The sequence below is a fragment of the Schistocerca gregaria genome, chromosome 8 (assembly GCF_023897955.1).
Source record: "Schistocerca gregaria isolate iqSchGreg1 chromosome 8, iqSchGreg1.2, whole genome shotgun sequence".
NCBI classification, from domain to species: domain Eukaryota; kingdom Metazoa; phylum Arthropoda; class Insecta; order Orthoptera; family Acrididae; genus Schistocerca; species Schistocerca gregaria.
Window position 1 is genome coordinate 114,860,223 of NC_064927.1, and position 22,650 is coordinate 114,882,872.

Sequence of the window (22,650 nt, forward strand, 5' to 3'; positions counted from 1 at the left end):
TACAGATTGGTGGTATAGCGAGTTAAATGGATAATTAGGAAACCAAATGAGTGGTATCGAGAATAAAATTTGGGGTGTAAAAAAGAAAATGGGTTGGCAAATGGGTAATTTAGAAAATAAATTGGAAAGTCGAACGCTTAGACAAGAATTTAAAGCAAAAAACTGAAAATATAGAAGGGATTACAGGGGGATAACTGAAGAAAAGCTGAATAGGTTTAAATCAGAAATGAGCAAACTTGCTTGTGAAATCAGAAATGGAAAAATAAGAGTCAGTCACATAGAACGAGAACTGGTGGAAAGTGTGGATAATTTATGGACTCATCTGAATGGCAGTACTGAGATCACTGAGCAAAGGGAGACTTCACTGGAACTGGGAACGAAGTTAGCCACTGATTCGATTGCGAAAAATGTGTGATAACTTCACGGTAAGATCAAAATGCACAACAGAATCTAAATGTGTACTTCGGTATCGAGACTGCGCAGCATAAACTGCAGAGTTCTGAAAGTGGCGCTTCATGAAATTGCATCGGGTCAAGTGGCCAATTATCTTGGTGACGTGATGTGTTCATCAGTGAACGGCGAATATTTTGCAGGAGAGAGTAAGTATCATCCTATCGATTTCCTTGCTGCCTGTAGTGCTAATTTTGCTACAGACATGGCCGACGCAGCAAAAATAAGATATGTATAGTAGTGACTGGACAGCATTAGTTCGTCAGGGTCACACCAGAATGCAGACAATTTTCTAGTGTGTGTGTGTGTGTGTGTGTGTGTGTGTGTGTTGGGGTTTACGGGCAGCAAAAATAAGATATGTATAGTGGTGACTGGACAACATCGGTTCGTCAGGGTAACACCAGAATGCAGACAATTTTCTAGTGTGTGTGTGTGTGTGTTGGGGTTTACGGGCGCTCAACGTCGAGGTCATCAGCGCCCTGACATAATTTTCTAGACACTAAGGCGTTTGTGGAATGGTTTAAATCAAAGTTTTGGTGCGACACGAGGCAGACACGCTTGCAAAATGAATTCTAGAATGGGCCTGTGTATAGGAGTAGTCACGCCACTAACAGTTAAACTCAATCTGAAGAGGCCTCGGAGGACGCAACAGTAGCGACCAACCGCCGTATCATCGTCAGCCGCTAGGCGCCGCTGGATGCGGATATGTAGGAGCATGCGGTCACCAAACCGCTCTCCTGGCCGTCGTCACTTTTTGTGACCGGAGCCGCTATTTATCAGTCGAGCAGTTCCTCAATTGACTCACAAGGACTGTGAGCGTCCTGCTTTCCAGAAGCATTTGGCAGACCCTTACGATCAGTCAGGTCACTAACAAGGGAACCCCCCTCAGATTTAATTATAATTTGGCACAGTGAATAGGCCTTGAAAAACTGAACGCAGATCAATCGAGAAAACAGGAAGAAGTTATGTGGAACTATGAAAAAATAAGCAACATATACAAACTGAGTAGTCCATGGACAACATAGGTAATATCAAGGAGCCTGTAAGCACAGAAGCGCAGTGGTCACGTGGTTAGCGTGAGCAGCTCCGGAGTGAGAGGTCCTTGGTTCAAGTCTTCCCGCGAGAAAAAAGTTAACTTACTTTATTTCTGCAAATTTATGATCTGTCCGTTCGTTCATTGACGTCTCTGTTCACTGTAATAAGTTTAGCGTCTGTGTTTTGCGATCGCACCGCAAAACCGTGCAATTAGTAGACGAAAGGACGTGCCTCTCCAATGGGAACCGAAAACATTTGGTCCAGGAAAACACGTCTGATATATTCTATACGACACTGCTGACGGCATGTGCGTCACATGACAGGAATATGTTGTCGACCCACCTAACTTTCACACTTGGCGAATGGGTAAAAAGATTCTTCTACCTTGCCCGATTTACGTTTTCTTGTGGATGTGATAATCACTCCCAAAAAATTGATGAGAACATAAGAATGTGTCACATAAACTACAACAAATGAATGCAACAGTTTCCCAGTTGCACAGTTTTCTCTGTGCTCTGTAAAAACATATGTTTTTAACGTTTTCAAATTTTTCGGTGTGTAGACCGTCAAATCCTGCATATGTCCAAGCAAATCTGAACATGTCCTGGAATTTTGGAGAGCGAAGTTGATTATGTGTCAGTGCCTGAACTCTGATAATCTTCTGAAAATAAAAATTTAAGCTTTTCACTCGAGGGAAGACTTGAACCAAGGACCTCTGATTCTGCAGCTGCTCACGCTAACCACTGGACCACAGCGCTCTTGTGCTAACTTTCTCCTTGATGTGGCCTATGTTGCCCATGGACTACTCAGTTTGTATATTTTGCTCGATTTTTCATAGTTCCACACAACTTCTTCCTGTTTTCTCGATTGATCTGTGTTCAGTTTTTCAAGGCCTATCCACTGCGCCAACTTATAACTAAATCTGAGGGGGGGGGGCGATGGGGAGGTTCCCTTGTAAGAAAGAATTACTGTGAAGGACTTAAAATGAAATGAGTCACGCTTATGAGCAGGCCGCTAGTGATCTTATTAGAAATCCCAACACTAAAAGAAAGTTACAAGAGACTTTGCAATGCAACCTGATACACAGTCCGACTGACTCACTAGATGAGTCACAGCTATTGCTGAGAAACTGGACAACGCATTGAGATTCAAACTATGAGGTCTAAGTAATTGTGAATGTAATGGGCGCCGCGAGGACGACAGGTGCAAGCGTCAGAATAGCCATAAGCAGGTGCAGTTGGAAAACTAAAATGTGCACATCTTTAGCTCTGGGATAGATTAATCAAAAGGCGGTAAAAGGGAATAAGAAAAAGAGAAAAATAACTATAAGAACAGAAGTGTGCGACAAAAGCAAGGGTAGACTATAGACGCGATTTTGAGTGACGACGAGTTCTGGGAATGCTGGAGAAATCCTGTGAGCAGGAGAGCGAATAAGTCAGCGAAAATATATGTAATTTTAAAGATTTTTCCAGATTTCCAGATTAACTGGCAGTTTAAAAATTCTGAAGATGTCAGTGAGAATTATAGCAGTAACTACTGAAGGTATATGCATTTCTGAGTCAGAGAAAAGGGTGTCAATACCCTATACGAAGATCAAGTGTGAGAATAAATCGAAAGAGAAGGGTTACATTAATGATGGTAATTTTACAGCTTGTGATTTAATATATTTTGCCTTGGAAAGCAACGGAGCCAAGAGCACGTGCGCGAAGGCCAAATTAAATTAGCACTTGAAGCAGACGGCATAGCGGAAGACACATCGGCCAGTAGCCTTCAAGACGAGCAGTTAGTGGAGATGGGGGCGGTTAATGATGGAATGGAACAAGAATCAGAACATACAGGTAACATATGTGACGTAAATGGAGATTTTGTAGCTATTACACTCGTTACTTCAAAAGAAGGTATCTGCACATTCGTATTCGTGGAGAGAGATGAGCCCACGCCTTTGGATGGTAACATCAGTTCTAGCTGTTTGTGTAAGGAGAAACGCGAATTCAGTGTGGGTGATGGAAAGTCGTGTGCGGCTATGAACAAACTGCTTATCCCAGGCGGCGGGCGGGGGAGTTCCGAGTAGTGAGAGATTTGGTGCTATGTTAAGGACGAAGCACGGGCTATATGAGTGTTCTACATATTGTTTCATGATGACGAAGATATAGATACATTTGTCTGCGAAGAGATATGCACTGGGATGCAGAGCGTGGTGTCCGTGATATTTGTGAAGGAAATACATTTAGAGAGGAATGCTTCAGAATATGTATAGTTAATTATCGAAATTGCCATAATGTAAATGACGTAAAAGCAGAAGCGCTTCTGGGTTCTGGCGGTTGTGCGTATTCTGTAGCGGAATTCCTTACGCAAAGAGGAAAGAAAATGAAACCTGTAATTTATTCTTTGGCGGAAGTTAAAGTAAACAGAGTAACAAGATAGGATGACCAAGTCTGTGAAAGACTGAAAGGTGCCTGTTGTTGTCTCTTACCATTTCTCACCACCTTTTTCATATTTTTCAATCTATAATACTTATTTGTACAACTATCTCCAACAAATCCCCCCCCCCCTCCCCAATGAACCATGACCACTGCCATCGGTGGGGAGGCTTGCGTGACTCAGCGATACACATGGCCGTACTGTACTTGCAACCGGAATGGAGGGGTATCTGTTGAGAGGCCAGACAAATGTGTGGTTCCTGAAGACAGGCAACAGGTTTTTTAGTAGTTGCACGGGGGCAACAGTCTAGATGACTGACTGACCTGGCTTTGTTGCTGGGCTGCTACCGCAAGCGGCTGATATCAAAGGGAAAATACAGCCGTAATTTTCCCCAAGAGCCTGGAGCTCTACTGTAAGGTCAAATGAAGATGGCTTCCTCTTGCGTAAAATATTCCGGAGGTAAAATAGCCCCGCATCTCCGGGCGGGAACAACTCAAGACGATGTCTCTCATCAGGAGAAACAAACCTGGCGTTCAACGGATCAGAGCGTGGAATGTCAGATCCGTTAAACGGGCAGGTGGGTTAGAAAATTTGAAAAGGGAGACTGATAGGTTGAAGTTATATATAGTGGGAGTTAGTGATATTCGGTGGCAGGAGGAACAGGACTTCTGGTCAGGTGCATACAGGATTATAAATACAAAACCAAAGGGGGGGGGGTGATGCAGGAGCAGGTTTAATAATAAATAAGGAAGTAGGAAAGCGGATATGCTACTATCAGCAGCACCGTGAACGCATTATTGTAACCAAGATAGGGACAAAGCCCACACCCATCACGCAAGTTTACATGCCAACTAGCTCTGCAGACAAGAAGAGATTCAAAAAATGTATGATGAGACAAAATAAATTACTCAGATAGTTAAGGGACACGAAAATGTAATAGTAATTGGGGACTGGAATTCGACAGTAGGAAAAGGAGGAGGAAAAAAATAAAAGAGGAATCCTGGTAAAATGTTGCGCAGTGCAGCGTTTAACTGTCGCTAACACTTAGTTTAAAAATTATAGAAGAAGGTTGTGTGCGTGGAAAAGACCTGGACACACTTAAAAATTATGAAAGAAGATTGTGTACGTGGAGAGCCCTGGAGACACTCGAAGGTTTCAGATTGTTTATATAATGGTAAGACAAAAGTTTCGGGACCAGTTTAAATAGTAAGACGTTTCCAGAGGCAGATGTGAACTCTCATCACAATTTATTGGTTACAAACTGTAGGTTAAAACTGGAGAAATTGCAAAAAGATAGGAGTGTGTGTGTGTGGTTTGAGGTTTCAGGCGCTAAACAGTGTGGTCATCAGCGCCCAAACGCATAGAAACAGGAACACATGCGGTAAAGGGAAGAAGACGGACAGCGAACAAGGAGAAAGGCTAAAAGACACAGGGCTGACACAGTTCCAAATCCTCGCATACAGAGGCAAAACAAGAGGAAAAGAAACGCACTAAAAAAGGAAAGGAAACACAAGGAAAAGAGAACAGAAATCGAAGGTCAACAAGTAGGTAATCGTGACTGGCGGACCTCTTACCTAAAACCTGGGTGAGCCAGTCACCCAGTAGCACATTAAAATCCTCTCTCTGAAATCCGAGGCAACAGATTGGACAGGACACAAAACCGTTAGACCTTAACCACAGTCGTTGCGTCGTCTTGCAAAATAAAGGGCAAATCCGGTGGCAAGGAAACCTCCGCCCTCTGATCAGAGAATAAAGGACAGTCAAGTAAAATGTGGCGGACAGTAATCTGTACGCCACAAGCACTGCAGATTTGGGGGTCCTCCCGCCGGAGTAAAAAACCATGCGTTAAGGGACTGTACCCGATGCGGAGGCGGGTGAGGAGAACCTCATACCCCCTACATGACTGGTAGGATGTACGCCATGGCCGTGTGGTGGCCGTGACCAAACGCAGCTTATTTTCACCAACTGCCAGCCACTCCTCTTCCCATTGACGCATAACACGAAAACGGAGGTAACAGCATGGAGGGGGACGGCACATTCAATAACGTGAGGGGGGAACATGCATCTTTGGCAGCCACATCCGCTAGTTCGTTTCCCCTAATACCCACATGCCCCGGCACCCAGCAGAAAGAAACCTTCTTCCCCTGCCGTTGCAGGTGGAGTAGGGCATCATGGATGTTCTGGACGACCGTATCTGTTGGGTACAAGTGTTGCATAGTCTGCAGGGCTCTCAGGGAGTCAGAACAGATGAGAAACTTAAGACTGGGAACACATCTGCTCTTAATGCCCTCAATATCGCAATCCATTCGGTATCAAAGATGGTAAACGCCACAGGAAGCCGTAACTTGACAACTCGATCAGGGAAAACAACAGCACAACCAATAGAGTCCCCCTGTTTAGAGACATCCGTAAATATTGGTACATGGTCGAGATGCTGGTTTAAAATAACGTAAAATAAGGAGGTAAAAACATACGCAGGTCTGCAGCTCCTCCGGTACTGTGACAAGTCTAAAAGGACGCTGGGCCTCTGGATCAACCATGGAGGCAGGCGGGTAAAACCCTGGAGTGCCACACGCTCCACACCAAGGGACTCTAGCAAATGCTTGGCACGAATCCCAAATGGTCTCGTTACCCTTGGACGACTGGAAAACAGACGTTCCATAGGCGGTCGGGCAACAGTAGGGCACGCACGGGGGGTAGGACAGGCAAGGAATTGACACACTCGTCGCGCCATGAGGAGTTTCCGCTGGATGGCGAGCGGCGGTTCCCCTGTCTCAGCACACAGGCTGGGGTGGGACTGGTACAGAAGGCCCCAGTGGCCAGCCTGATACCCTCATGGTGTACTGCGTCAAGGATCTTCAGATACGAAGGCCTCGCTGACCCATACATGGTGCATCCATAGTCAAGACGCGACCACCTAGATAAACTGAATGAATCAGATGTTGACAGTTTCAGAGGGAGCAGTAGGGAATGGTTGACAAGAACAGGGGAAAGGAATACAGTAGAAGAAGACTGGGTAGCTTTGAGAGACGAAATAGTGAAAGCGGCAGAGGATCAAGTAGGTAAAGAGACGAGGGCTATTAGAAATCCTTGAGTAACAAAATATATGTTGAATTGAATTGATGAAAAGAGAAAATATTAAAATGCCGTAAATGAAACAGGCGAAAGGAAGCACAAACGTCTAAAAATGAAATTGACAGGAAGTGCAAATGGCAAATGAGGAACGGCTAGAGAATAAATATAAGGATTTAGAAGCATGTATCCTAGAGGAAAGATAGATACCGCCTACAGGTACATTAAAGCGACCTATGGGGAAAAGAACACCATCTGTATGAATATAAATAGCTCAGATGGAAAAACAATCACAAGCACAGGAGACAAAGTTGAAAGGTGGAAGGAGTATATAGAGGTTCTATAAAAGGGAGATGACCTTGAAGCCAATATTGTAGAAAGAGAAATGACGTAGATCAATATGAGATATGAGATAAGATACTGGAAGAAGAATTTGATAGAGCTCTGAAAGATCCAAGTCGAAACAAGGCCCCAAGAATTCATGACATTCCGTCAGAACTACTGATAGCCTTGGGAGAACCAGCTATGACAAAACTCTTCTATCTGGTGAGCAAGATGTATGAAACAGGCGAAATACTCTCAGATTTCAAGAAAAATTTCATAACTCCAATTCCAAAGAAATTAGTTCCTGACAGGTGTGAAAACTACCAAAATATCAGTTTAAAAAGGTATGATTGCAAGATACTTACACGAATTCTTTACAGAATAATGGAACAATTGATAGAAACCTATCTCAGGCAAGATCAACTTGGATTCCGTAGAAATAAAACAACACGGGAAGCAGTTGTGACCTCACGACTTATCTTAGAAGATGGGTTAAGGAAAGTCAAACCTCCGTTAATAGCATTTGTACACTTAGAGAAAGCTTTTAACAATGTAAACTGGCATACTTTCTTTGGAATTTTGAAGTTAACAGTGGTAAAATACATTGAACGAAAGGCTATTTGCAACTTGTATAGATACCAAATGGCAGCGACAAGAGTCGAGGGGTATGAAATAGAAGCATCAGTTGAGAAGGGAGTGACACACGGTTGTAGCCTATCCCTGATGTTATTCAGTATGTATATTGTACAAGCAGTAAAGAAAGTCAAAGAAAAATTATGAGTAGGAACTAAAGGCGAAGAAATAAAAAATTGACGTTTGCCGATGACACCGTAAATTCATCAGAGACAGCAAAGGACTTGAAAGAGCAGTTGAACGGAATGGACAGTGTCTTGAAAGGAAAATATAAGATGAATATTAACAAAAGTAAAACAAGCATAATGGAATGTAGTCGAATTAAGTCAGGGATTTAGATCAGGAAACTAGACGCTTAAAGTACGAGATGTGTTTTGGTATCTGGGCAGGCAACGGCAATAACAGTATTTCTTAAGAACAAATATTTAACATCGACTCTAGATTTAAGTGCCAGGAAGTCTTTCCTGTAAGTATTTGTCTGGAGTGTAGCCGTGTACGGAAGCGAAACGAGGACCATAAACAATTTCGACAAAAAGAGAATAGAAGCTACCGAAATACGGTACTACAGAAGAATGTTGAAGACTGGATGGGTCGATCACCTAACTAAAGAGGAGGTCCTGAATAGATTTGGGGAACAAGAAATTTGTGGCACAACTTCACGAAAAGAAGGCAGCGGTTGATAGGACAGATCCTCAGACATGAAGAGATCCTCAATTTAGTACTGGAGGGAAGTGTGGGGGTAAAAAATGTAGAGAGAGACAAAGAGACGAATACATTTGTTACAGCGTAAAGACAAGCACCGGCACGCCAGTCGGGAACGATGGAGCAGCGAGGGCTGTGAAGACGTCAGCCAATTGCACGATGACCGACCACTCTCCAGGATGACAAAGCAACAGCAGCGACCTCTATGTGAAGAGGACGTAAGCGCCGCGCCCGACTGGTCGTGGCGAGTTGAACAGTAGCATCAAGATTAGGCACTTCAAGACCAGCGACTTAGAAATTGTATATACTGAAGAAGCTTGTTCATTTGTTTGGTAGCCCTTTGCTTGAGACACATCTATGTAACACAAAGTTAAGCACTGTAATTGCTCATTTTGTAATAGAATTCATTAATACGATTTGCTTGAATGTTGTCTAGTGATCCGAGAAAGCAAGGTTCCTAGACTAAACATTTTTGATGACTAGGCAGGATGCAGCAACATTAAGCAGATGCAGAAGGATGCACGATGCAGTAGTTACTCGGAGATGAAGTGGGTTGCACAGGATAGAGTAACATGGACAGCTGCATTAAATCAGTCTTCGGACTGAAGACCACAACTACAAACAATTCCGAGATATTAAGGCACCAGCTTTAATACATATTGATTTTGGTAGGTTCATATAACTCTTTGCATTACCATTGTGTCGGATGATGATGATTTATGGCAGAGGGCACTAAATAGCAAGGTCACCACCACTCTTGCACTAATGATTTACCGATGAACATTATGAAAATCTGTGGCAAAAGGTCAATAAAACGGAAAACCAAGTTTCATCTCCCCACAAGAAGCTTGGGGCAACCCCAATAAGATAAGCTTCAGAAACGCCCGTACTAAAATTCCAACGTCCCAACGAGATACAGCAGATCTGGGCCTTGGTAGGAGCCAGAGGTACTTTCTACTCCAGCCCCAGCTTTGGAGCCGGCCGGGGTGGCCGAGCGGTTCTAGGCGCTACACTCTGGAACCGCGCGACCGTGATGGTCGCAGGTTCGAATCCTGCCTCGGGCATGGTTGTGTGTGATGTCCTTAGGTTAGTTAGGTTTAAGTAGTTCTAAGTTCTAGGGGACTGATGACCTTAGAAGTTAAGTCCTATAGTGCTCCGAGCCATTTGAACCATTTTTTTTTTAACTTGGCTTTGAACCTAAATGCCCCCCACGTGTAATAATCTAAGGTTCTCCCTTGCTGGGATGCTAAATGGCTTTGTTGCTTGTGGCTGACGATCGAACAGACATTCCAGTGGCTGCTGTACAACGTAGCTGGATGCTGGCGATGTAGGAACGGACAATGTCCAATACGTATGCTTTGCATACTAAGAGAAGATGTCGAATAGAAAGCAGAGGCTCACCAGTCTCTGCACACAAGCTAACAATAGGGCTTGTGCGATGGGTCCCTGTCAACAGCCAAATACCCTCATGGTGAACAGCATCCAGCATTTTGAGGTATGAAGGTCTTGCTGACCCACAAATCCGGCATCTGTATTCAAGCCTGGATCGCACAAAGGCCTTAAAGTTGGATCAGGCAACCTCTGTCGGCCCCCAAGACCAAGGCTTTCAGACATCTCAGTTTCACTTCTTTAAGGTGTGGCAGTCACGTTAACTTCTCATCCAAAGTAAGGCCCAGGTAATTTACCTTTTCCTTAAAAGTGAGAACTGTGTTCCCAGTTTTAAAATGGGTGAATTAAACAGGCAGTGGGAATGGTTAAAATCAACACAAACTGTTTTCTCGAAAAAAATTAAAACCTGTTGTGTAAAACCATTTCTCCAACAGCCTGATCGTCAGCTGCAATTGTAGAGTAGCCGTTATGAAACTGAACGATGCACGGAAGATGGACAAGTCTTCCACAAACAAGGAACATAGTAAGGGACGTCGCACTATGGACGTAATACTGTTTAGTGCTTTTGCGAATGCCGTGAAACTTAAAAAAACTCCCTTCAGAGACACCATGCTCCTGCTTAAACTTGTCAAACAGGACATTTCCAACCTTGTATCTAAAATGTCTGTCCGAGAGAATGGAATGTATGAAGGTAGACAGACATCCACAGAATTCTCACTGACAGAGCCGCAACAAAATATTATGCCTCCTGGTGGTATCGTAGGTCTTTTCCATGTCAAAGAAAACACAAACAAGGTGTTGCTTAGTAAGGAACGCTTGTTGAATTGCTCCTTCGAGCAGGGCCAAGGTTATCGAGCGTGCAGTGATACCTCCTTAACCGACACTGGAAGCGAAATGCAAAATTAGAGCAGCCAAAACGAGGGGTGGTGCTTCACCATCTGGAGGGAGGTAGATGTTACGGATGGTAATTTCCTGCGTTGTCCTCACCCTGACAGCCACATCTTCTAAAGGTGTTTGAAAGGGCACAGGTTCGCTACAGAGGTAAGGACGAAAATACACTGTCATAGCTAGGACAATTTTTGTTGTACCCCTGATATCTCCATCCACTTAAGGGCCACACATGCCTCCACCACATCGACGACCACCCCGCCTGCTTACTTCCAGGCTGGCCGCCGTCTCATCTGGAGACAGTGGTTGACTGACTATGAAATCGACCTGCCTCTCGCCACTCTGCCTGCACAACCCACCTAGTTCGAGATGGAAGTACCTGTGGTGCGCCTGCCTACGAGCACGATTTCCACCGACGTCAACGCCTGCACGCCCTCCCTGTTGGATATCTGTAGTTCTCTGTACTGTGGGGGGTGGGGAGGCTGTATGCGGGAAACCAGGACAGTTCAAAAAGCTGGGACACTGCTTAAAAGTTGATGTAACTTAGCCAGGTGGGAGAGAAACCGCCGCAGTTGCACTGGAGAATGACGCTTTCTGTCGTCTGGGGTGGCATGGAGTGACCAAGGAGGCAAATTAGGCTACAGCATCACCTGTCGCCACCGGTTTTCGCACCCAGTACCATGGCGAGAGCTAGATCCTCAGGGGATGCCAGAATCTCCATCTCGTCTTCAGACGCACACCCCTGGAGGAGTGCTGGTGTAGGGGGCACTGGAGGCTCCCGTTTCTTGGTGGACTTTATCTTTGAAGTTTTGCCCTCTCGCCACTCCTTAGGAGCTTGCTGGGAGGGCTTCTCAGAAGTAGCTTCAAGGGCAGAGGAAGACTGTGAAGCCCTTCAACCAGCAGCCAGTGGTTCTTTCAACCACTGGCTGGTGTCCACTGGACCACTGGGGGGAACCGTGGAAGGTAGCATTCCAAGGGACCCCTTCTGCATAAGAGGAGCCAGAGGAGGCACTTGCTTCTGTGGCTGGGGGGAGGGGACCTATGTCCCCAGCATTTTGGGGGTGTTTGTTCCAAAGTTGAAGCTTTTGGAGCAACAGAAGAAGACATGCCCCAGCCAACTGGACAGGGGAGCGAGATGGGTGGCCCTGAGGGCCCACTGGAGCAACCTTAGAGGATGGACGTAACGGTGTCAGCGATGGCGACGCCATAACGGTGGTAGCATAAGAAGATCCTATGGGAACAGCGTTTAACCTTTCGTATTTGAGTTTAGCCTGTCAGGGGTCTTGAACTCCACATTTTGCGCTCTTTTTGGGCAGTCCGGCGAGCAGGGGGAGTGATGCTGTCCACAGATCACACAGGTGGGAGGCAGCGCACATTGAGTATTCAGATGCAGCAAAGTCTGCAGTTTTAACAAGTGGCACTGGAAGGGCACCAGGACGCCATGTGCCCAAATTTCTAGCACTTGAAGCACCACATAGAGGGAGGAACATAGGCCATGATGTCACATCGGTACACCATCACCTTCACCTTTCCAGGTAACGAATCACCCTCAAAGATGAAGGCACCAGTGGTAACCCTACTGTACTTGGGTCCCCTGTAAACGAGCAGGATGAAATGGACACTCCACTGTTCTAAATTGGCACATATCTCATCATCAGACTGTAACAGGAGGTCACGATGAAAAATAATTCCCTGGATCATATTTAGGCTTTTGTGAGGAGTGACTGAAACAAGAATATCATCCAGCTTGTCACAGGCGAGTAACGCCCAGGACTGGGTTGGGGATGCTGTCTGAATCAAAATCGACCAATTGTGCATTTTGGACAGTGCTGTCACTTCCCCAAACGTATCCTCAAGGTGCTCAACAAAAAACAGAGGCTTCATTTCCAGAAAGGAGCACCCAACAGTTCTGCCTCAAACTAAGTAGCGTGGTGATAGGGATCCTGTCACTCTGAAGCCCTATGTTCCTCCAAAGGTGTTGCTAGGGAGGGGAATGACTTAGGTTCATACCTGTCAGCGCTGTAATCAACATTCCCTTTCTTAGAGACTGCTGGGCCATTCGGTCCCCAGCAAAAGATGACCTAATCCGCTTGATTGTCGGTCATCTGTCCTGATGCCACCCACTCCGATCAGGGGCTCTCCCCACAGGCACAATCCAGCCCCAGAAAAGGCCACCTGGGATGATGGCCATTGCTGGGGGTCCTGATGCCCCAGGAAGACAGACATCTACTCCTTGGAATACAAGGGGAGTTTACAGCTCAGGCATCAGCAGTGTGATCCCTGTGTTGCTTGGGGGCTACCACCAAATGGGTACATGATGGCCCTACCACAACGAACTGTATACCATGCTGGATATTGGGCACAGAGGGATCCAATAGTGTCATGGGGGCGAAAGAGGACAGGGGACAATGGAAGTAGAAGACATACTTTGGAAAATGTCCTGGCCCAAATAGGAGATATGCAGATGGATATGCAATGCCATGACAACAAGAGATTCAGGAGATCGAATCTAAGGGCACTATAGATAACTAGTGCACCACACAAGATGTCCTTCCCAATATGGTACGAACTTCTGAGGAATTTGTAAAATGGCAGGTCAAACCATAGAATGGGACCTGAACTTACACAGCTGAAACGTTTGAGACTCCTTTTAGTCGCCTCTTACGATAGGCAGGAATATCTCAGGCCTACTCTAACCCCCGGACCCACAGGGGGCAGCACATAGGGTTAGGTACATATAACCTAACACTATGTCGAAAGAAACCTGCCATGATGTGTTCAGATAGTGTCAGATAATTGAAGTTGCGATGAATATGGCAGGTTTCTCAATTTCTCCATTATTCATATGTGTCACTTGTTCCAGATTATGATGATGATGATGATGATTAGTGTTCTAGGGCGCTCAACAACGAGGTTATCAGCGCCCGTTCCCAAAATAAATGTTGACGAGTGCAGCCAAGATCTGTTAAACAAGAATCAATTGAGAGCCAATCTTTACGAGAATTGTAAATGCTCAAATTTCAGTATTGGACACAGCACATCAAAACAGGTAGATAAAACTAAAAATAAAATACCAGTACAAAACAGGTAAAAATACTTAACTGTAGCTGGGTGACCACTTACAAATAATGGGTGACCAAACCACTTTACAGCACATTAAGATCTCAATCCCAATATTTTGGGAAGACGTCCAGACATCACACAAAAACGTAAAACTCTAGCCACATTCGCCTCATTATTATTTAAAATAGACCGCAGGTCTGATGGGAAACAAATCTTCCCTCAAACTCACATATAAAACACATTTAGTTAAAATACACTCCTGGAAATTGAAATAAGAACACCGTGAATTCATTGTCCCAGGAAGGGAAAACTTTATTGACACATTCCTGGGGTCAGATACATCACATGATCACACTGACAGAACCACAGGCACATAGACACAGGCAACAGAGCATGCACAATGTCGGCACTAGTACAGTGTATATCCACCTTTCGCAGCAATGCAGGCTGCTATTCTCCCATGGAGACGATCGTAGAGATGCTGGATGTAGTCCTGTGGAACGGCTTGCCATGCCATTTCCACCTGGCGCCTCAGTTGGACCAGCGTTCGTGCTGGACTTGCAGACCGCGTGAGACGACGCTTCATCCAGTCCCAAACATGCTCAATGGGGGACAGATCCGGAGATCTTGCTGGCCAGGGTAGTTGACTTACACCTTCTAGAGCTCATTGGGTGGCACGGGGTACATGCGGACGTGCATTGTCCTGTTCGAACAGCAAGTTCCCTTGCCAGTCTAGGAATGGTAGAACGATGGGTTCGATGACGGTTTGGATGTACTGTGCACTATTCAGTGTCCCCTTAACGATCACCAGAGGTGTACGGCCAGTGTAGGAGATCGCTCCCCACACCATGATGCCGGATGTTGGCCCTGTGTGCCTCGGTCGTATGCAGTCCTGATTGTGGCGCTCACCTGCACGGCGCCAAACACGCATACGACCATCATTGGCACCAAGAAAGAAGCGACTCTCATCGCTGAAGACGACACGTCTCCATTCGTCCCTCCATTCACGCCTGTCGCGACACCACTGGCTGCACGATGCTGGGGCGTTAGCGGAAGACGGCCTAACGGTGTGCGGGACCGTAGCCCAGCTTCATGGAGACGGTTGCGAATGGTCCTCGCCGATACCCCAGGAGCAACAGTGTCCCTAATTTGGTCGACGGGCACGTGCACCTTCCGCCGACCACTGGCGACAACATCGATCTACTGAGGAGACCTCACGCCCCACGTGTTGAGCAATTAGGCGGTACGTCCACCCGGCCTCCCGCATGCCCACTATACGCCCTCGCTCAAAGTCCGTCAACTGCACATACGGTTCACGTCCACGCTGTCGCGGCATGCTACCAGTGTTAAAGACTGCGATGGAGCTCCGTATGCCACGGCAAACTGGCTGACACTGACGGCGGCGGTGCACAAATGCTGCGCAGCTAGCGCCATTCGACGGCCAACACCGCGGTTCCTGGTGTGTCCGCTGTGCCATGCGTGTGATCATTGCTTGTACAGCCCTTTCGCAGTGTCCGGAGCAAGTATGGTGGGTCTGACACACCGGTGTCAATGTGTTCTTTTTTCCATTTCCAGGAGTGTATGTCGTATCGACAGCTGTGTCCCACATGTCTGACACGTTGGTGGCTCCTCATGACATAACAGAAAACCATGTCTCAATGGACAGTGTCCTATTCGATGCCATGTAAGGGCTATTTCCTCAGCTCGTTATTGACGGAAGGAGGTAAGCCACGGTCGGACAGAATCCTTCACCGTTCGCAACTTATTATCCCTCACTTCCAGCCACTGAGCCTCCCACCAACGCATGATCTTCCAAGTCATGAATGATGTTATTGCCTGCAGGCGGACTGAACAGCGAGCAGGAGGTGGGATGGAGCAAGACTACTTGGCAGCCGCAAGTTCCAGGAATCCCTATGTGCCCTGGAACCCAGCAGAAAATTACATCCTTACCCTGTTTTTACAAGAGCAGGAGTGAGTCCTGCACTTGTTGCACCATCCGATCTGCTGGGTACATCTGTTCAAGAGCGTGTATAGCATTTTGGGAATCAGAGCAGATGATGAATTTCTTGCCATGATGTCGTCGCATGTGCTCTAATGCTGCAGAATGGCAAACAGTTCTGCATAGTAAACTGAGAACTGCCCTGGGAGCCCTATCTTACGAACAGTATCGGGAAACACAGCACAGCAGCCCATAAAATCCCCCTGTTTAGACCCATACGTGTAAACAGTAATAAAATCTGAATGGCGGTCTAAAATCTCAGTAAATTTAGTTTTAAAAAGGTGGGCCGGGGTACAATACTTCTCGTAAGCCGCCAGATCAAGAAGTAATCTCGGCCGTCGTAGTAGCCAGAGAGATCCCCTACTCCATCCCTGGTTTAGGACCTTAATGCCCTCCAGGTGTACTGAGTCGAGACTCTCCTTTGCATGGATGCCATACGGCTTTGTTGCCTTCGGACGGTGGCGGAAGAAACGTTCCAGTGCCAGCTGTGAAAAGGTGTTGGACGCTAACGAAATAGGAGTGGACTTGGCCCTGTATGCTTGCCGTACCATAAGGAGAAGACGCTGAATGGACAGCAGAGGCTCTCCAGCCTCGACACATAGACTAGCAACTGGACTCATACGATAAGCCCCCGTTGAAAGCCTAATACCCTCATGGTGAATCACATCCAACATTTTGAGGTACGAAGATCTTGCAGACCCATAAGCTTGATATCCGTATTCGAGTCGAGGTGTCCTTTCTTCCACATCTATCACCCCCTGTGATGCCCATTCTTGTTTGAATTCAGCAACATCAATGTCCATAGCATCACAGCAAGTGACCACACCTTTGCTGGAGTAAGGGGAGTTATGCAACTTAACAATGATGTCATACTTACCCAATTTTTGTGACTTCCTAAGCAGTTCCACCTGCTTTGCACAGTAAGTCTCGACCAGCAAAGGAACCATTTCGCAGCTGCTTAATAGACTTTAGATACCAGCAACTCTTTCTAAGCCTTTATGGATATAGAAGAGGGACACCTTTTTAAAAGTACATTCCTTTGTTTTGATCACTACAAAGACATACTGATTCATTATACCTTGAACCCCATTTCTAACAAGTTGGTTGTCAGAAGGACTAACCTCCCTCCCAGGCAATACTCCCTTCTAGCTGGGAGGAGAAGATTTCGAGGGTTCCATCTATGTCCCACGAGCAGCCAGGGAAAAACTGAGGTGTCGCAGGTTCCCCAGAGGTTGCCTGCTAACGACTGCTCCACGCCAACAGCCATGCATTTCCTCAGCAAGCAGCATACCTTGAGATTGAGGTTTATATATATATATATATATATATATATAGAGAGAGAGCAGGCCATCCAAGATCCCCGTTCCCTGTGACACAGAACGTTCCACCACCGCTTCACATGGTGGTTGCTGAAGCATGCCCAGAGCTTACGGTAACAGACGACTGACAGGCTCTTAGCAGCCCCAGATCAGGAATCCCGGGGTCGCCAAGCACTTACTCATCAAATGAATGCTGAGCCCCTGAGGGACATTGCGTAAGAAATCCAGTGTTTGGTTAGCCAATGGCCCTCAGCCAATCATATGTGTGTAGAGGGCCCATGTGGCTTCCTTTTTCAAAGGTGGTCAGCCATTAACCTTTGGTATACAGTAATTGGGGTATTGAGACGGTTCTGATTTTTGAGCTATATTTGATGTAGCACATTATCTGATGAAACTAGCTTTGTCTGATGGTAAGTTATGATGAATAATTTGTATGGTTACCACTAAGACAATTCTAAGTCTTTTTATTATGCTGAATTTCGTGCTACCATTAGAGGTGACTTAGGCTGTGGATTTGCATTCTTCTCGGCATCCATTTCACTTACATGCATTCACATCCAGTACTGCCGGCTGAGAGGGTGTGAATTTGTCAAATACTGAGAAGCTGATTACTGCATAACTTTAAAGTTCATTTCATTATATTTGTATTTAATCCCTCACCTCAGGTTTTATGAGAATGAAAATGTTGGCTTGCAAAATAATATCAGTTTTTTACGGCGATGAAAGTTTGTTTTGTATCAACACAATTCTCACTGAAAACTTTTAGTTTGTGTCTATGTTTCTGAAGAGAAATATATTCGCTTTAAACAGCTCGTGTTGTAATATAATTTCTAACTAGATTATTCCCTTTATTCGTGTATTGCTTACGTGAACACAGGGTGCCACCATCTTATTGATCTATGGTTGCACAAGTAGTGGCCAAGAGGAAAGTCGTGTTTAAGTTACAGATCGTGATAAGCAACGTTGGAAACACATAACAGATTTTCTCACAGTGAGATATTTTCAGACATTAAACAAGGTATGGTGGTATGGCCTGCAGCAGTTAGATATCGGGCTGTTATGTGTGGCAACACTACATTATGGAACTCAAAATATTTGGACCTATATGACTCAATTATATGAAAGTGTGAGCTGTTTAACTACTATTGAGGCATTGTTAGAAGTCAGATAACACTGACAATCTTTTCATTACCACTATAATTTTCTTTTTCAGTATCACTATATTATCAATGCTTGTACATCACTACCTCTGGATGAAATAGTATTAAGATTGATGTATGTGTTTTTCAGATAGGTTGTCTAACTGTTTTGAGCCTGTTGAAATATGTAATTTTAGGTACTGGTTTCTTGACACTGTACCAAACCAAAATGAAGTTTATAATATGTTCTTTATCTTATTTGTTCATTTATTTTTTATATATGTGCCAAACGTGAAGTGTGTATGAGTGCTTGACTGATACAGGCTGTTTAAGACAGTTGATGCTGTTGGGAGATATACATAGTGGTCGACGAACCACCCACAGTAGGTCAGATTTTGCACCAGGATTGTTCATCAGGCTGAACTCCAATAAAATCTTGCAACAAATTTGGGAATATTTACGATACAGGTCAGGACATATTTTCTCACAAGGAGGGGGTCAGCTTTATGCAGGTGCTTCAAGTTAAGAAGTTAGTAACTGCTGCATTCTTTCCACTGGTATTGTGTGACAATATCGTAAACCATCAGACATCAGTCCATAGACTCCTGTATGTTGTATGTCACTAATTTTCTTGTAGCTTTCTCCAGTACATAAGTAACAGGTTTTCTCTGTTTCACAATATAGTTCCCATGTCCTTTATCTGCTTAGAAACGAAATACTTCCACCTGCAGAAATGTACCATACTCAAGTGATTATTACAGAAGACTGCAGCCAGATGCATAATTACACAGTAATGTGTCATTTTTGCAGTGTTCACACAGTTACTATTTGGAAAAGTGAAATGGGCTACCTGTGAAAAACACAGATCCAGAACTCAGCCACAAATATAATTTACTTTCAAATTCTCTTTGAACGTGATGCAGATGTCTACAAGTATAACAATAATATCAATAAGATAATGTGAAATGTTTTAATAATAACAATAATAATTACTGTTTGTTTACATTGCTTTAGCATAACTTCCTAGAATTTCACATAACTACTGCGTTTAGAAGCATTCATCCAAAATTTTGAGAAGTGTGTAAATCATGGCATTGATTTAAGAACATTAATGGCAACAGTCTTGCACAATTTTAACAATACTAAAATTTATACAATATAAAATCAAAGTGTGCGTTCACTAGTATCAGTGTTTCGTTTAGCACACTTAGCTTCTGAAGACAGGTCAACTGACTATAGTTATGCGAGTCTGTAAATGATTGGAATACTTTTTAGTCCTTTCCACCTGCAGTCAGAAGCAAGTTTTCCTTTTATTTTTTAATAGTTGAATGTATTTCCCATTGTTTCTTGCCAAAGTTAGCTTCCTATGGACTCTCAAACAGTATTATATTTGTGGTTGCAGCACGTAGAGCGAGCCTGTGAATGTTCCCATTAATCTGGCTGGAACATTCTCCATATGTGTCAGAATGCAAGCAAATCCGTTCGCAGGAGCAAGCAACTGGGAAGTACCCTGTGTTGAACACAGATCCTAGTTTTCTACAATTTCTTAATTTTCACACTACGTATGTCTCCAAACATGAGATGAAACAATTGGAAACTGATATATGTAGAAACACATACCTTTTTACTACAATGGTTTTTGGGGTTCAGTACTCCTATACGCTCTGGTGGTGGTGTGTTGGGGCTTATGGGCGCTCAACATCGAGGTCATCAGCGCCCTGACACATATTAAAAGGAACGAACGTGGACAGACCTAAGAAAACTAAAGCACACACTTAAAGAAAGCAGGAAAAGAAGGAAAATGCTACATAAGAAAGTAAAACCTAAGGAAATGGGAAACATAGCAACAAGAATGTCGCAGGAAATTCTTATTGGCTGTCCACTTACATAAAATATGGGCTAGCTTGTCACACAGTGAGCAAATTAAAATCCTCTCCCTAAAATCTTTGTAAAAACATTTGACATGGCACAGAACTTTAAAACTTAAGCCACATTCGTCCTAGTGTTGCCTAAAAGAGATGGCAGGTCCGCTGGCAAGTCAGCTGCGGCCCGCTGGTTAGAAAATAAAACGCAATCCAATAAAACGTGGCGCACAGTGACCTGGACGCCGCAAGCACCACACATTGGAGGGTCCTCTCGCCGGAGCAGGTAGCCATGCGTCATAGGGCTGTGGCCTATTCGAAGTCGAGTGAGGAGGACCTCGTCCCGTCGATGGGGCTGAAAGGAAGTACACCACACACGCGTTGTGGGCTTGACTAAACGGAGCATAGTGTCATTCACTTCCAGCCACTCATCCTCCCACCGACGCATAACCCGTGAGCTCAACAGCGAGGTGAGTGCGTCCAAGGGGGCTCTCTTTTGTGGGTCATCACACGAGTTCTGTCATGCAATGTACTGGTTATAAATTAGTATCAATAGTGTATGGGAGTCCTCAACCAAGATATCTGCTGACTGGAAGAAGGATGTATGATACTGTCTGATCGAGAGCAAGCATCCGGATAGGTACTCACTGCGGTGGAGGTACTCGTAGAGGCAGCAGCCGGGCCCCACCAGGCAGGCCACCACCAGCAGCGCCAGCAGCACTGAGCTCGCCCCAGCAGCCAGCACCAGCAGGCGACCACCTGCTCCCAGCGCCATCTGGCGACACAGCGTAGACGGCATGTACACACCCGACGTGGAGCCGTAAATAACAGAACTCTTTGAACATGTACTCGAGAGCAATGGGCAGATTTATGGATAAAGAAATGGAATAGCCAGGTGATCCCCACTAACTCCTACAATCGCAAATCTCTACATGGAATACTTTAACGAGGTGTCGCCTCCAGCTGCCCATCTAAAACACAAGGGCAGGGTAGTTTCTGGCGAAGATAACGATTTATCTCAAGATCACATCTGGTGTCAGATGATTCCCCCCCCCCCCCCCCCCCCCACCAGGGGCAGTTACTTGAGTTACATTCTAGGCCACCACAGGGAACTCCTGTCCTGAACATACATCCTTCCCCCTTGAACTCCCCAGATGCACATTTATGTGTTACATTCAAGATCACCCCCCCCCCCCCCCCCCTCTGGATCAACAAGATGCAAGCTCCCCCTCCCCTTTCTCCTTCTAATACTACAGAAATTAAGTGGGTTGTGTCATTTGAGGCCTGTGCACTATAGTGGAAGGATCGTCATTAAACATCAGGAGAGTCCAGCTACGACCACCATCCCAAGTATAATAAGAAGCCATGTAGGTATAAGTAATCCTTCCTCTAATAAGTAACTTCTATTTACGGTTTTTCGGTAATTTGTTGCAATTATAGCGACTATCAAATGACCTACATATTCATACTGGAGATATATGTAAATATAATTTTAAACAATTATTACAGCGAATTATTTAACAAATCACACCGCATCTCAAGTAAAAAAAATTTGTAATGCATTACTAACAACGAATACGCTCTTGTTGAACTTTAAATTTTAAACAGGTGCCACAACATGATACTTGAACGATCTCTTGCTACACAACAAATCTACGTCATCCCTACATTACTAGCGTGTGTGTGTGCACGCAGTATCGTACTGTCAATAAAATATTGTTGAAACTTTAAGAAAAACACAGCGCAACATTTAAACAAATGAACTGTTGCTGCATTCCAAATCTATGTCATCCCTACATTACTAGCGTATGTGTGTGTGTGAGAGGCACAATGTATGTGTTGAAACGAGTTCACTGTCCTGTCTTCAGGAATACTGTAATTTAATTATGTATATTCTGCGCCGCAGCATATTCTGCAAAATTTTTGTTAAAAATCAAAAAAAATCATGATGTAAGAAAGTTTGACAATACAATGCGTAACTGGAGTGGCTGCATTATTACAAATTAATGATATCACAGCAAATTCTGCCAAATCTCTGAAAATATTAACAAAATCTTTTATGTAAAACACTTGTACAATGCCATGGGAAACTGTGGTATGGCTGTCCAATATGGCGGAAATTTTTGAAAAACTTCCTCACGAAGGTGGAAAACTCCGACGTATTAATTACAAAGTATGACATAATTTGTAAATTTGGTTCCTGCGAGTTATTAAATGTTTTGCGTTTCAAACTACAGTGCAACCAATAAAGTAGTGCACAAGGAAACATATCCCTGCATTGCTAATTTGCGATGTCATAGATTGTTAAAAACAATGGACTCCACAACCCATAGCTATGTAAATTGTTAGACCGA

The 22,650-nt window shown here is 44.7% G+C and overlaps 1 protein-coding gene across 2 annotated transcripts in view; it reads right to left on the minus strand.

Moving 5' to 3' along the window:
• The window catches only part of LOC126285297 (synaptotagmin-5-like), a 222,402-nt gene that overhangs the window by 95,004 nt on the left and 104,748 nt on the right, over nucleotides 1-22,650 (minus strand). For both annotated transcript variants that reach the window (XM_049984586.1, XM_049984587.1), the window contains exon 2: nucleotides 20,945-21,071. In XM_049984586.1, the coding sequence (XP_049840543.1) occupies nucleotides 20,945-21,071 (127 nt within the window). The remainder of the gene's footprint in view (nucleotides 1-20,944; nucleotides 21,072-22,650) is intronic.